The 16621-nt window shown below is 44.3% G+C and overlaps 1 protein-coding gene across 4 annotated transcripts in view; it reads right to left on the bottom strand.

The window, feature by feature from the left end:
* The window catches only part of fndc3ba (fibronectin type III domain containing 3Ba), a 90664-nt gene that overhangs the window by 13481 nt on the left and 60562 nt on the right, over positions 1-16621 (bottom strand). For 3 of the 4 annotated variants that reach the window (XM_035609985.2, XM_035609984.2, XM_035609983.2), the window contains exons 9-24: positions 14427-14578; positions 14269-14328; positions 13980-14118; positions 13431-13484; positions 13032-13156; positions 11934-12108; positions 11240-11326; positions 9634-9769; positions 9242-9313; positions 7846-7964; positions 7441-7546; positions 6222-6394; positions 5563-5676; positions 5017-5166; positions 3111-3391; positions 694-912 (exon numbers count right to left, since the gene is read on the bottom strand). In XM_035609985.2, the coding sequence (XP_035465878.1) occupies positions 694-912; positions 3111-3391; positions 5017-5166; positions 5563-5676; positions 6222-6394; positions 7441-7546; positions 7846-7964; positions 9242-9313; positions 9634-9769; positions 11240-11326; positions 11934-12108; positions 13032-13156; positions 13431-13484; positions 13980-14118; positions 14269-14328; positions 14427-14578 (2162 nt within the window). The remainder of the gene's footprint in view (positions 1-693; positions 913-3110; positions 3392-5016; positions 5167-5562; positions 5677-6221; positions 6395-7440; positions 7547-7845; positions 7965-9241; positions 9314-9633; positions 9770-11239; positions 11327-11933; positions 12109-13031; positions 13157-13430; positions 13485-13979; positions 14119-14268; positions 14329-14426; positions 14579-16621) is intronic. The other variant, XM_035609986.2, reaches the window with a different exon arrangement.

Here is a 16621-nt window from a genome sequence, read left to right as displayed (position 1 = left end):
TTCTATAATATTCTGAAACCAAGTAGTAAACATAGTTGGACGAGTGGAGGGTGGGACTGACTGAGAGCTCAACCGCTGCACATAGGCGCAGCTATCAATCACACGGCATATTCATGCCCAAATCCATACCGTGCTTTATCGTTTATCTTACTCTAAATTATCCATAATTTATTAAATGAACAAAATGCTGTATTGTAGAAGACCTGTAACTAGCAAATTGAGACAATAAATCCTCAGGAAAACGTTTACCGACGTAATAAATCAAGTGAGAAGTAGAGTCAACTTCTCCTAGACTAAAGAAACGGACTTCTTTTTTGCAACCAGTGGAGTCTCCCTCTGCTGGTCGTCTGAGAGAACACAGGCACTTCCGCATTGGCTTCACGGTCTACGTCAATTTTTATAAACGGTCCACAGCATCCGTGAGCCTCAAAGGATTACGCGTTATGGATAATGGATGGGTGTCTATAGGAGCTGCTGTGAATGCACACGCATGAGGTTCTTGTTGCCTTTCGTGAATGAACAAATTATGATGTGCACGTTTAAAAAAAAGTGAGTTTGGGATGTTTGACATTTTATCTTTTAAACACTACATGTGGTCTAGAGACACTAGTTAGCCAGCTCCTCTCTCCGTCTACACCGTGTGGGCGAACAACGACGTGAGGAGGATTACTGATCTGCTGCGTGTCACTCCACCTGTGGTTCTTGTCCTCCATCTGTAGTGTGTAGACCATGTCGTCGGCGAGCAGGGCGCGTGTGTGGCTGGCGTTCTCGCCCCACTTCAGCTTCAGGCTCTGGGGGCCGGCCGCCGAGCACTCGAGCGGGGGCGGGGCCGGAGGGAGGGGCCGCGTCCGCGCCTGCAGGGCTGGACTCGTGGGGCTGGAGCCGATGGCGTTCGTCGCCTGGACCTGTACGCTGCAAGTCGCGGGGGGAAGGAGATAATGATTACATTTGTTGTTGTATGTTTTCGTTATGTACAATTCACAATTTCTTGATGTTTGCCTATAGAATTTTAGAATGCAAGCATGGATTCGAGTTCAGGACCCAAAAGTACATGTACAATACATGAAGCTGCTGGAAAATGTATGTAACATGTTTTCCTCTGTGTGTTTACAGCCCTGTTTTATAGGGGCAATTTCCAGTGGAGAGGCTGATCTAGTGTATTAGCTTTGACCTTGGATCCATTCTCTCGTCGCCATTCCCCACTTTTTTATTACAAATCAATGTACTCTCCAGGACCAGACTCAGTGAGTCAGACTAGTTGGCCAGGCTTTCCCCCCAATGTGTAGTGCAAAGCACTATAGAGTTACTTACTAAGAGAACTTTGAATTTTCTGAGAAACAGAAATACCACCGTGCTGCCTCTCCTCTAAGTATCCGTCTCACATCCACAACCATTTTCTGTCAATGTCTGATTAGCATCCATATCAGAGGCTAGAGAGCAACTACCATCTGACATTCAATTGCCGATTCTCTGTGACTGTAACCTTTCGCTCTAATCCGTTCAGCAGAATGAAGACGGAGGAGAAAGGGCAGCGTTCGTCCATCCATCATCCATCCCCGTATACTTAACTATGCAGGGGGTGATTAGATAATAGATTAGCAGGGATGAGGAGAAGGACGGGAATTGACAGATAAAGAAGCGTTTGTTTTGTCACGATGATGAGGGATTATTTTTAGCCAGGAGGACATTTCATTTTTAAAGTTCGGAATAGATGCATTCTTTTATTTTTTTCATAATATTTTGTTTTTTTCATGAAATGAGGGAAACTAAGGGAAAGATGATCATCAACCCCATAGATGGTCACCAGCTCAATACTCTGCTTAATGACTGCACGCCAGATGACTAAAAGGTAAATACAGTGTTAAATCGAGTGGAGAACAAGGTATGTAATTGTGCCTTCCCTTAATGGACTATGACAATATTAAGCGGAAGGTGCTTGAGAACCTTCTGTGAAACCTTGTGTCTGAAATGAAAAGCCAGTGATGAAAAGAACTCTTGGCTGCAGACTTTTCTTAAAAAAAACAACTAAAAAACCTTATTCACAAGCTCGGGAGGCCAAAAAGGTTGTGAAGCTCTCAGACGGAATTGGAAGATACATTGAAATATAGGAATTGTTTTTCCCTTACTATAGTCACCAAGGACATTTTAAATCCGCACTAACAGACACTGCCACACTCCTCGAAGAGCAAAACAACATTTACTGTGCCGCCTCACAAAGCCATACACATACAGTATGAATAATATCATTTGAAGTACTGGACTGCTGTAAATAACACCCCCGATTTACCGTCACTGGCATACACACATAAACACTAGACAGACATGCCCCCCCCCCCCCCCCCCCCCCGACACACACACTCCCACATGCTCTGTGTTCTGCCTCAGCGGCAGCAATTATGCAAGAGAGCGAAGTGACATTGGACAAAAACAACCTCAGAAGGAAAACAATGGTGTGTGAGATCACCCTGCCACTTCACACGTCCCCCCTACCTCGGATACCCCCTCTTTTTCCATCCTGTTCAAAGAATCACTATGCACATCACATGCATGTACACACACAAACACACACACAAACACACACACACACACACACACACACACACACACACACACACACACACACACACACACACACACACACACACACACACACACACACACACACACACACACACACACACACACACACACACACACACACACACACACACACACACACACACACGCAAACACTTTATTGTTTACAGAGACATGACAGCAGTGGCTAGCGATTCAGATTACCAAGAGGTTGTTTACTGCTGGATGAGTGTGGCATCACTGCAAACACCATGAAGGCTATTCCTAGCTACTACTAATACCAACTTTAAAACACACACACATATAAAGTATATTGAATATACTATTAGAGCTGCAACAGTTAACCGATTTATAAATGAATAGCCAACTATTTTGACAAATATCTGTCTGGTTGTTTTCTTCCAGTATTTCACATGTTCTTAAAACATCTGCTGTTAATGGATATCTGCCACCATCCTCAATATAAATCAAACTTTTGCGTTTAAAAAAAATGCTATACAAATATAATTATTATTATTACATTACTTCAGTACCTGTATTCGGTGTCTGGCTGCAGGCCCGTGACAAGGTGACTTGTCCCTGATTCCACAGTAATGGTCTGGTCGTCCAGGGTGATGGCGTAGGAGGTGATCTCCGCCCCGTTGCTGTTCGGCTCGTCCCACTTCAGGAAGAGGCAGGTGGACGGGGAGTGACCTGACTCGGAGGAGGTCGGGAGGTCCAGGAGGGCGAGGGATGAGACCTGGTCGGGAGTCGTCGCCGGGGTCCTGAAACTCACCTGCTCACTGTACGGACCAGCGCCCGCCTGATTCACCGCCTGAGCAGGAGACACCCCAAAAAAAATACAGAGGAGGTAAGAGGGATGAGGGAGAAGAGGAAAGGGCTAATTGACCGTCGGGGGTATGGGGAGAAAGAAGAGGTTCAGCGAGGGATAAAAAGAAGAAGATGATTCAAGTGAAATGAACTGGCAAAGACAAGAGTAACACAGACAAATAGCAAGAGGGGAGAAAAAGACATGGAGAATGGATGAAGACGAGAAAACTGGCAGAGGGAAATCATTTCCAATCAGTTGTGCAAGAAAATTTCTACATAATTTCTATGTAACATACATTTATATTCACCTTAAGTGTTAAATGCCCATCAATCGCGTTTTGATTTGTAATATTCTACACAAACTCAAAGAGGAGGGAACAAGGCCAAAAAATACTGTATCAATAATACATCTGCTGTATTCTAAAAGCCTAAACTAAAAATAAAAAAATAAATGCTTAAATTGTTTCTGTGCATTTCTTTTAATTTGCAAGAAAAAATGAGCACTCAAGCAAGACCAAGCGATGGTCTTGGCTTCAGTACTTTTTATACTTTTAAATAAAAGTAGCCATTTTGAAGAAGCCATTTTCCAAGAAAAGATAATTTTAACATAAGCCCACAATAGTGAATAAAATTGTTCACATACTACTTCGTCTTGGCAGTAAACCGTCTACAGAAACAAATTATGTTTCCAGTAGTATTTCAGATTAATCCTCCACTGTCAAACATATTTCGGCGAGGCTTTAAAAAAAAAAAACTCAGGAAAGAGAATGCGAGGAGCTCTTGATCGACCTCCTCCTTGCGATAGTGTCTGGCCACTCCAAGTGTGTGTGTCAAGCTGTGACGGGAAATAATGGGGCTTCACCTGCAGCTACAGAACACAAGGGATCACACGGAGTTCAGCCATAACTGTGCACTTCGATTCATGTATTCTTGTCGTGTACACACACACACACACACACACACACACACACACACACACACACACACACACACACACACACACACACACACACACACACACACACACACACACACACACACACACACACACACACACACACACACACACACACACACACACACACTACTGCTGCTGCTGCTGCTGCTGCTGCTGCTGCTGCTGCTGCTGCTGCTGCTGCTGCTGCTGCTGCGTCAGTGCACATAAGCACAGAGATATATACACGGACACACACAAAATCCAATAATTGATCAGGACATTAAGATGACCTTGACCTCTTCTTAAAAATAGCCCATAAAGGGGAGAGCCATAAAGCCGCTGTTACGGTTATTGGATCCGTAGGTTCAGTGCGTACATCAGGTAAGGAAGCGAAAAAAAGAGAGACAGGGCAGATATTTATGCGCCAGATTAAGAGTCGGGGCACAAACTGAATCAATTATCATTCCCCCGTTCTCTGGTTCGCTGTGTGTGTTTCTTCCGTTTGATGCTTCTTACCTTGTCTGGAGTTTGTACGAAATTGTATTCTGTCTCTGTCATGCTTTCAGTTCTGGTCTTTCTTCTTTTGTCTGTGTTCATCTCGCATTATGTATCATTTGTGCACCTTCCGCTTTTCTTTCATCTCTTTTGTGGCTGTTGCGTGAAGGCAAAGTTGCGGTGTGTGGACGCGTTACCTGTAGCCTGCAGCAGTAGTCCGTGGCAGGCGTCAGGTCGGACAGTTCACACTGTGTGGCGGCTCCGCAGTAGATGAGCTCCATGGGTTCCTCTTCCCTCGCCCACTCCAGACGATATTCAGAGATGTCTGTGCCCGAACCCTCAGGACTCTGCAACAAACGGAGACACGTGCACGCTTGTTAGAACTTGAAATAAAAAGCAATACAGCCATAAATTCATTTCTCGCAACCAGAAAGTATACAGAGGTGGATGCAGTGAGATGCTAAAGAAGGCCAAAGGGAAATGAGGAGCAGGCTTGATTCAATTTAAGATTAAACACCAGAGACTTAGTTCTGTTTGTGATTCATCATCTGGGCAAGCTGGATTTCAATGAACAACAGTTTGTGTACAACAGACCATGCAGGCATATTTTGTGTGCAAGTTCTTTAGGTCAAAAGGAACAGTGGCCTCTTATGTGGCCTCTTCATCTCTTTCTGTCTTGTCTACATTTTCTTTGCCCATATGAAGTGATTCTCCACTTTCATAGATATGGCCGTGTGTCTCACCTCCCAGTTAAGCGTTACACAAGTGTTGTTGTTGAGAGCGATGAGCGGCGCCCCGCACTGGCCAGGAGGTCCCGCTGCAGTTGTCACCTCTGTTGGGTCAGAGTACGTACCCAACTGCAAGAAGGGAACACACGAATTACACTCGGTCGCCTTGCCTATATATATGTGTGTGTGTTTTTGTGTGTGGGTGTAAAACATGTGAGTCGTGTGTGTTTGCATGGGTTCCCTGCATGCTTCCCATTTTAAAGTGTGTGTACATTGTGCTTGTGCCAATCAGCCAGTCTGAGTGCCAGTTGTCTCTTGTCTGGGAGGATAATCAATTAGGTGTTAGCTCCAGTCTGTGGAACACTCCGATCCAATTACAAACACAAACGCTGTTACGGCCGTGTGATATACTAATCCCTACCGATGTGTGTGTGTGTGTGTGTGTGTGTGTGTGACACTTCTATTGTGTGGCCATAGCATCCATTAAACATAGAATTCCATGCTTTCCAAGCTGGAATAAATTCCTTTTGAACAGTTTGAAACGCTTACTTGTGATTGAGGGCAACGTTTTTTGTGCCTGTCGAATTACTAGTTGATGGGTTTTCCATTTTTCTTTTTTTTTAAATTGTCATTCCTGGCGATATAGCTGCTTTGTGCGCGTGTGAATTCCTCACCCCGGCCTCGTTGGCAGCCCGCAGTCGGAAGCTGTACGTGGCACCGGGTAGCAGACTGCCGACCGTGCATTGCAACTCCGCCCCATGGTACACCTCTGCTGGCTTGGTGTCCCCCTCGCTCATCTCCAGACTGAACTCACACTCCTCACACACTCCTTCGGAGACAGGGGAGTCTGAGGGTAGAGAGGTAGAGAATCAAGCCATGACCGGTTGACATGTTGCAGATTCCATCCATGTCAGTCCAGACTCATATAAAATAAGTAGTGAAGACTTTGCTAAAAAGGTGAGTTACTTTTGGTAAAATGGAAGTGAGTCACTTTACTGGAGAAACATGCTGTATCAAAATCTATAACTGAAAGAACAGATTTGTAGCCGCGACAGTTACAAAGCTTCAAATATGGATGTTGCGGCAAGGACACTACAGATTCTAAAAGCCTTCAACTCGGCGGCGCAGTAGATCTTCACAAGCACCACAGTTTCACGGTGAAATATGGTCACAATCGCCAGAAATTTTGTTTTTTTTCGCCACAGTGAATCTGACCGGATCAGTTAATCTTTGAGCCCCAGTGAACGTTTGTGCGATATTTTAAGTGTGAAAACGAGGTGTTGCTCAGATATGCTGCTCACATGAAGACAATGGACGGAGGGACAACTCAAAAACACTCGGCACATCATTCTTTAAGATTCATTCAAGATAACATTTCGTTTTCAGTGAAGTGTTTATTGACCAGTTTATCTGGTACATTTATCAATAATTTCTTCTCCCACCAGATGCTCCGTTATGGCTGCAGTACGGTGAAGGTATATAAAGGATGGGATACGGTGGGGGAAGCCCTCCAACACTTTGTGTCTGACCTTCAGCTCGAGCCAGTAATTGTAGCAGCGCTGGCTGAATGTGAGCTGATTAGGTCTGTGGCCAGCTGCATTAGCCCAGTAGAAGCAAGCATTTCAGGTCGGGGAGACTTTGCCTGCCAACGAATAACAGTACTAATCTGCAATAATGGGCCGACATTAGGGGAGTTAGGTCAGATATGAGGCTAGGGTGAGGCATTTAGTGGGCTAAATCAAAGCCCAATTAGGCCGAAACATGGTTGACTAAGGTTGCATTAGTGCTGGCAAGGAAACATATTAAACTGCCAGAGGGGGATTTAGCGGACTTAAAGTAAATACACTCTGGAAAACAAAGCTGAACGCGGCGTACGTGTTCGTCGGCACTTACCCCATTCTAACTGCACTTCCTTGTGTTTGGCTTTACCCACAATCCTTGGTGGCTGGCAGGGCCCTGGCGGGACACTTAATGTACGCACAGGAACACTAACGGTGCACTGCAGGAGCAGACATAGAGGAAGGGAACATGAAACAGAACAGAAGGAACAGCAATTATAGACCATTCGATTAATAACAGGTGGAAATATAAATGAAGATATTTGGGGACTTTGTTGATTATGTGTTTGCAAACTTTAGATTCGCCCACTCTTTTTCTGCCTAATGCTCAATGCTGATGCGTCACCCTACCTCCCTCCTAACTAAACTGTGAAAATTAACGGTTGACTTCAGGTTACCATTTTCAACTTGTTTATTTGTGTGTATGTTCTACATGTGTGTGTGTGAGTGTGTGTCCTACCTGGCTGTGTCCCCCGGTGGTGATGCTACACACACGTAGGCGGTAGAAGGTCCCGGGTGTCAGGCGCTCACACATGCATTCTGTTGCCGGACCACTGTACGCTACCTCCCACTGGCTCGCTGCACACACGCACAAGCAAATACACAAACACAATTCCATTTAACTGATCGCGCACGCACACACAAATGCATAAAGTATAGTAAATAATCTCCCGCTGGTACGTATCATCTACAGCCGACCTAATTATTTTTTCCCAGGAACAGAACCTTGTTGTGTAATACCTACACACCACATTGTGTTGTGGTGCCTGCCACAGAATTGAATTATTCCAACTGTTAAACAGCCCTGATGTTATGCTAATACAGGTTCTGTTTACACCACAGCACTGAAAGCGCATGTGTTGTGATTATGTAATACATACTTTGGACTTTTTTTTTCTACACATACTCTGACAACATACACTTATAACATACACAGAGGAAAAATTGTCACAAACTCCTGTTCTGTTTCTGAACGATGGTGTTAAATGATGGAACGGTGAACATAACCTTTGACCTTTTCGATACAGTGTCAGAGTTAATTCTTGATTTATGGCCACAAATGTGTTTTTGTGACCTCAGAGGGACCTTGACCGTTGACCTTTGACCACCAAAATCTAACTCACCCATGAACAAGTGAACGTTTGAGGCAAATTTGAAGAGATTCCCTTGATGTTATTCTTGAGATACTGCGTTCACCAGAATGGGACAGACGCATGTACAGACAATCTGAAAACATAACGCCCCTGGCCACGGACGTCGCCTGGTGTTTGGCTGTGCAACTTTGAGAATTAAGATTTTTAACTGTTCCCTGTCCTGATTTGTTTATTTTGTGTTACATGATGAATACACTGTTGAAGCTGCTGAAATAAATCACATCCTGCCGCTGACGGAACAGAACAGAGTAAATGTTAGTGAGAAATTGAATTAACCAGTTAAGTCCAATTTACAGGAGCTATAGTAAAATATGTTATTCCTGTTGATCCGACGACGGGATCAACACCGGTCTCCAATCAACAACTTGTTCCTGAATGTGACTGAATGAGTAGAAATGCAATGAAAACATGCCTCATTTCTCTCCCTGCTAAATGGACTGAAAGAAACAGCAGAACACTTCTGAGAGCCGATCTAAGGAAATCCAAGAGATGCTGTGCGTTAAATTTATGCTAACAAATAGGGAATTATGAATGTCATTCTTCTTGAGGTAGTAAGTGAGGGAAATGGACATATTGAGAGAACACGCACAGTGGAGAGGGGAACATTGTACATTGTGTGCTTTGTTTTATCTGAGGATGGACTTAGAACAAGCACTTAAATTAGCCGAACGTATGGCATGGATGGACAAACAGTCATTGTACCTTCAGAGCAGCCCTCTGAGGTCTCCAGCAGGTACGTCAGAGCCTCCGAGCCCCCGTTGTCCTGCGGAGGATCTGTTGGAAACAGAAAATCGGAAAATGTTTTTCTATTGGTCCGCTAACGCATTTCCGAAATCTCAGCAATCAATGAGGTGACCAACATGTTTTCAGTAATAATGACAAAATCTATTAGAAAATGCCCCAAAATGGGGAAAAATAATTATCTTTTTGGTTGCAATGGTGTGTTCAAGGGCGTAAATAATGTATTTTATTTAAAGTGTGCATATTTCTAAATGCATCTTTTGAGTGTGCATTGTCACATATTCCAAGCATTTGCGTATTATGAATATTCTTCCGTACATGTGGCAGTAAATGGTGTATGCGTGTCTGTTTACCCCATGTCACAGTGAATCCGTAGGGCGTCGCTTTGGTCACACAGGGTGTAGATGGAGGGCCTGGTTTGTCTGGATTGGTGGTGCACACCAACACTTCACTGGGACTGCTCTTTCCCTCCATGTTTGATGCTATGAGCTGCAGGGGGGGTGATAAGGGACATAAAGAGAGAAGGATGAATGAAAAAGGAGAGGGAGAGGGGGACAGGGAGACAGGATGCAGAGGAAGGTTGGTGAGAAGCCGAGTGATGAGATGAAGAGGGAGAGGGAGGAGAAGAGACAAAATGAGCGACGATGCAGTGCAAGACAGGAAAGATTCACGGGGAGCGTGGTTGGACGAGAGAAGTGAACAGACGGAGAAATCCATCAAGGGAGGGAGTGAAGTAACTGTCCTGAATATAGGGAGCCATTGCTCTCTAGATTTTCATCTGTGATTCTCCTGGCTCCTCCATTTACTCCTTCCATTACCTCCTCCGACTGGACAAACAACTTTGTTTCCAAATGTCCACATCAGATGAAGAGTCCCTACTGAGGGTGTGAGTGAGGACAAGTACACGTGTGTTAAAGCACATATAAGGTGTTGTTAGGGCTGACACGCACGCACGCACGCACGCACGCACGCACGCACGCACGCACGCACGCACGCACGCACGCACGCACGCACGCACGCACGCACGCACACACACACACACACACACACACACACACACACACACACACACACACACACACACACACACACACACACACACACACACACACACACACACACACACACACACACACACACACACACACACACACACACACACACACACACAAACGCTTACTGTCGGAACATTTTGTTTCACAATGTCCTCACATTATGAGAAGCTATCACAGCTTTTAGTAAACCCGGGTCGTGTTCTCTGCTCACTAAATGGCCGGCGAATTGCCTTGTTTCACTACTCTTTAAAGTGTAGCCAATTCTCTGGTGGTAAAATGCTGTATTCCTTCCGAGACTGATGCATGTTATATTGCCACTGAAAGCCACCTGGATAGGCTGGTATCCTTGGACACACATTGGATCTCCGACTGGAAACTGATCCAGGAGGAAAATTTGAAAAAGGCTTGGAAAAGAAAAAGTGGCAGCCATGTTGATTCTACACAAGAGTGTCTCTGAAATCAAACAAAATTTACAATATATACAAGTACCCCATTAACTATTTTTTGGTATATTTTTTGGTCTTTTGCCTATTGAAAGTGATAGCGGAGAAAGAGTAAACGCGCAGTAAATGGTTCAATCACCAAAAAACCTGCGTAGGACACGAATGCCAATGTGGTTCGCGCCTTAACCATTCGGCTACATGTATCTGCCCCAAGACACTGTAAAATCTAATTAATTGGTCTTCATGTTGTGCCATATTGTATGTGACACACACATGCACGGAACAAAGAAAAAAATATTTCCTTTCTCAAATTAGATGAGAGGACTGATTCCACTGTCATGTCTGTAAGGTAGAAAAAGAGAGTGGTTGCAACTTCGACACCGCTGCTCTTTCAAAGCATTTTTGTCAACAAAAATGAAATAATATATTATAGCTCCTTTACGATGATAGTCGTCACTTACCCTGAATTTATACTGTGTGCTCCTCTTCAGGCCTTGTACAGTACAAGTCAAGTTTTCTCCAGTGTACTTTGGATGAAAGTCTGTTCCCTGTGGGAGAAACACTGTCAGTCGTCATCTGTGCGTGTGTTTGTTTGAGTGCTTCGTTCAGCATGTATTTAGATCAGAGTACATTTCGGAGCGTATGGATTCAATAAATGCTGACGTTTGCACTACATATTGTTTGTGTGTGTGAGGGAGTAAGGCAGTGTGTGGGAGCATGTGGTGCCGTTCCTTGCTTATATGCAGTATTTGCGAAAGATTTGATTAAGCCTTTTGTTTTTCTGTGTTCATGCTTCAGTAATATGCAATAAATTTGGTTTTACACCACATTACTTGACTTTAAATATTTTGTCATAACCTGTTTGTTTTTTTTAAGCGCATCATTTAAGCACATATTTTTTACATCCTTCTCCCGCTTTTTCCTCCTGTGGGATTCAACTGACTGACAGCACAGAGCTTAAACAAATAAAACAAAACAGAGAGTTTCACGAAAACCAAATTAGGGTTTCATGTTTGCTATGATGGATTATGGATTATGTCGTTCCTGCCGCTCACAAATCAATGAGGGCTGTTGTAATGTAATGGAAAGAAGAACCTGCGCCAATCACATAAACTTTGTTTTCCTATAATTTGTTTTCTGAGTGCTAGTACTCACGCTGTTGTCCTCCTGGATCTCGAGTGTGTATTTGAGCTGCTCCTCACTCGGACTGCCCTCGGGACGCCCCCACTCCAGGGTCACCCAGGACACCCCGGCCCTGACCAGCCGCGGTGCCAGAGGCAGAGAGGGCAGGGTGCCCATGGTGTAGAACACCACCTCTGTGCTGAAGCCACTGCAGGAAACGCAAACACATTACCATTTCATTCACACTTGTTGATTTTTTTTTTTTATTATAAAAATCGTTACTTCTGAGAAAAAAAGGGGACAGAAGTGCAAATGCTGTGCATCATGAATTACAAATCAGGCAGAGATGGAGAGAGGTGTGAGCGAGAGGAAAACAAATGAAATTAGGAAATAACACTGGCATGAGTGCTCGTTTGACGGGAGTGCATGTGGGACTGCAGTTGCGGGAGTCTCACAGTGGAGATAGTCAGAAGAAAATTAAAAGAGCCATGGCAGGAGGAAGTAATGTTAGAAACCAGACAGAAAGACAAATGGGGTCTGATATTTCTGAGATGAAGTAACTGAAATGTTGTGTGTGCCGTGGGCGTTCGTGTGAGTGTTTGTGTGTGTGTGTGTGTGTGTGTGTGTGTGTGTGTGTGTGTGTGTGTGTGTGTGTGTGTGTGTGTGTGTGTGTGTGGGTCCACGGCTTTAAAGGGGAATCAAGCGCAAGGACGCATTAAGGCCGCTCTGAGTTGAGCTCACATCGCGCTCCCGCTCCCCTTTCCCCTAACGACACCCAGTAACGACAGCAGACAAGATGCTCTCCACCATAATGACAAAGAGCAGACGAGAGAACAAGGGGCAATGGAGGGTGAATAACAAAAGACGGAGAGAGACAGAGACTCATCTCGCATGCAGAATACCGGCGCCAGATGAGCTGGTGCATGTTTCCCTGTTTCGCGGTGGTGTACGGTGCATGTTGGTGTTTATAAAAAACGTCAGGTGTTCATATGAAAAAGCTGCTGTGGATTTTAATAAACTAAACCCTTGCTTGTACGTAAACAAGGAATAAGAAAAGAGTTTGGACTTATGTCTTCTGTGTTATGTACGAAGATGATGTGTGTAACATACACTGCACGTGTTCAACAGTACCTTGTGCCGATGTCGTTGTGCGCGGCCACTCTGAACGTGTAGCCGCAGGCGGGGAACAGTCGTGTCAGCTTACAGTGTCTCTGGCTCCCAAAGTAACATTCTCTGAAAACACTGTTCTTCTTTCCCTGCAGAGGAGAGGAGAGGATAGGATTAAGATTCATCGTAATAGGAGTTTAAAAAAAGATGATGGCGCATGACAGTGCAAATGGGAGAAGAAGAGGAGGCCCAACAAATAATTGAAAAAGCATAATTCACAGACTTAGTGCATCTCATCTGTGGAGCTGAGTGTTGGCATCTGTTTACTGTATTGACGTCTGTGGTAGGCATAAGTGCTTTTTTCTTTTTTTTAGTAAGGGGGAAAAACATGACAGACGATGGACATCAACAGCAATGACTTACCTCATCCCACTCGAGCAGGTAGTTTGTGATTTTGGATCCATTGTCGCCTGGGGGCTGTGGATGACAGGGAGATGGACGGAGCGAGGAAGACAAGAGACAAGAGCGAGATAAGCCAGGGATAAAAGACTCTTGACGCCGAGACAGACAAAATACCTGCCCTGTTTTTATGATTGGCCTCATATCCTGTCTGGGGGACTGGTGTCACTCTTTATCAGTGTGAGTGGATGAAATTCTGCTTGCGTGGAAAAGGTCAGAGAGGACGCAGGGATGTGCCCTTTTGGCATTGGGACAGAAAAACCTTGTGGTACATGACTGTACAGATGAATTGTGGTAGACAAAGACAAAATAGATTATGCATGAGATCCTGTGGTGGTTTCGGAGGCATGAGATTTATTCTACAATAGCCTACGTGGAAATGTGCCACCAAAAACAAATTAAAACATCGTAAATTGAAATGACTGTAATGTTTATGGGCGTGAGAGAGTGCGTCATCAGCCGTCTTCGAGATTGAACACGGGTGCCCCGGGATAAAGATGTCGGAGCCCGTACCTTCCACTGTAGGGTGAGGGTGCTCTTGGTGCGGTGGGAGAGTTTCGGGGATAGCGGGACGTCGGGGACGCTGCAGTGTGTGGTGAACGAGCCGGCCTCTGAACACGAGCCTCGCACCGAGTTGTTCATCGCAGAGACCCTGAAGCAAGCGGGACACAAAAATAGCATCAAACTTTTGAAACCAGGAGAGGATTACGTCTGTGAACTGGAAGAATAGTGTGTGAAGAAGTATAAAATAACAACATCCCAAATTAGTCAGAAGGATCAGTCGAGTCAGACGCATCCTTACCGTACGTGGTAGTCTGTCGCTGGCCTTAGGTCTTTCAGATGGTACTCCAATTCTTCACCACTAAAACACAAACACAGCACCAAAGTCACACTAATGAACTTGAGATTACCTCATATGAACTTGCGTCTAGACAACGGCGTATTCTCTGTCATTCCTACCTGTATATGAGGCGATACTTTCCGTCTCGTCCCTTATCTGAGAGAGAGACCTCGTAGGAGCAGGACACGGGCATCCCGTTACTATGCCTGTTCACCAGCCCTGCCGGGGGGGCCCAGGACAGCCGTGCAGCCCGCGCCTGCACATTGGACACCTGTGAGACACACATCAAAATATATATGGTATGTTTTTACACAGCAAAGAAATAAAATATGGCTTCCCATTGCATTTTTTTTTCCTTGTCTGTACAGTAGCTTTTCGTTTTGCAAGTGCTTGCTTGCAAGTGATTAAGTTAATGCATTTTTATTCTTGAATCATGTTTTTTGAGGCTTTATTCCATTCTTTTGTAATTTGTATTTTAATTCAGCAAAGAATAAGTAAGAAAAATCAAACAAGGTGTGTTTTTAACTGTGTCACAGTGAAACTAATTTGTCATTAAAACCATTACTCCAGATTTGTCTCTTCTCTCCACCTCTGGCACATCCATGCCGGAGTGCACAAGAAAATTAAAATGAACAAACACAAACAAGCACAAAAGAAGAGAGAGAAGCCTCCATGTTTGTTTGTTTCACTGCGTGCCTGTCTCTGTCTCTGTGTGCGCCCGCCTGCAAGTATGTGCATGTTTACGGGCAGATTCGGCTGCAACACATGGTGGGAGAGGCAATTTTGCGTGATTTAGCACAGTCTGCTGCAATTCTGCAATTTCAGACTCTGCATCCACTGAGCACACGCAGGTCGATGAATGTGCCCCGGGGACACATCCAAACCACAGCCATGCTCAGACTGTCTACGAGAAAGAGCAACAGGCAGACAGGAAAAGATGGAGAGACGCTCATTCTGCATTTTGATCATAATGATTAGTTTTTTTAATGCGATCACGTTACTGCGTCTGCCGCCGCGTTCTCACTGTGTCTGAGAACATCTGTATCTGACGGAATTGAACTATAATTTGCTTGACTTTAACTTTTTCCACACCCATCACATCCATCACCTCACTTGTTTGTTCACTGAAGATACATTAATATGATTCCAACACACACATTTCACATAATGGCTTCTTCTATGTACAGAACTGTGTTAGTCAAGTCTCTCCGGGACAGATGTTTCCTTTTCATAGCGCAGTGTATGGCAACTCAGGATTATTTTCTTTACCCATTAATCTGTCTATCATTTTCTCAATGAATCGATTAGTTGTTTGGTCCATAAAATGTCTTAAAAGGCTGCAAAATGCAGATCGTGTTTCCCAAACCCCAAGTTTTGTTTTGTCCACAAACCAAAAAATAAAGTTTACTGTCATAGAGGAGAAAAGAAACAAGAAAATATTCACATGATTCACAATAAGCTGAAATCAGAGAATTTCGACTTGATTTCCATAAAAAAATACTTAATTATTGATTATTTTATGTATCCAGGTTGTTTAAGTTTGCCGTATTTTTCTTCGAGCACAAAGAGTAGAATGACACTGGGAGATCACATGGGCAACTTTCTTTTCCTTTAGTCCCCCACCGCCTCTCATTCAACTGAAATTAAAGCAAACAATACAACCAGTGGACCGAGGTAATATTGTGAAGATTTTTTTTAAATGAAGAACTTTCTCATACAAGCCCCGTCTCTACAACACCTGCTACCACGTACGTCGGGTCCACTGCCGAATCCAACGAGATGCAGCTTTGCTATAAAGGACCCACACACCAAACTACTGCCTCTTCTATGAACGCATTACGGTATCGGAGTCAAAATGGAGTTTTTGTGAGACAAAAAAACAAAACAATCGGAGACTGACATGAATCTTAAAATTGCTGTATTCCCTCTTCTTTCCCCTTCTCTGTATCAACTATAATATAATTGCTGTATTGGTGTAGAGGTCATCCGAGGCAATTCCAGTAGATCAATCACTGCTGTAGATCAACCTCTGGCTTCTTTTGAGTATTTAATGATGTCTAGTCCTTTCCTTCCTACATGGCTGCATTGTCAGTATCTATTTCAACCCCTCTGATATAAACCTCACAGATATGGAATGGTCCAATTGCACAGCCTGCTGACCAGACCGCCTCAACCACGGGATCTGAGCAATTCCTCTCCCGCAAACCACGTCTGCAGCCCATTCATTCACATCTCCCTTGAGGGCAGGATAAGGGCTGTTACAGTGTTTACAGTGGGTTTTTTTTTCTTCTTCTTCCAGCCGATAGAGGCACAA

This window comes from Scophthalmus maximus, chromosome 15 (assembly GCF_022379125.1).
Source record: "Scophthalmus maximus strain ysfricsl-2021 chromosome 15, ASM2237912v1, whole genome shotgun sequence".
NCBI lineage: Eukaryota > Metazoa > Chordata > Actinopteri > Pleuronectiformes > Scophthalmidae > Scophthalmus > Scophthalmus maximus.
The sequence above is the reverse complement of the archived record's forward strand: the minus strand, read 5'-3'. Positions and strand labels throughout refer to the sequence as shown.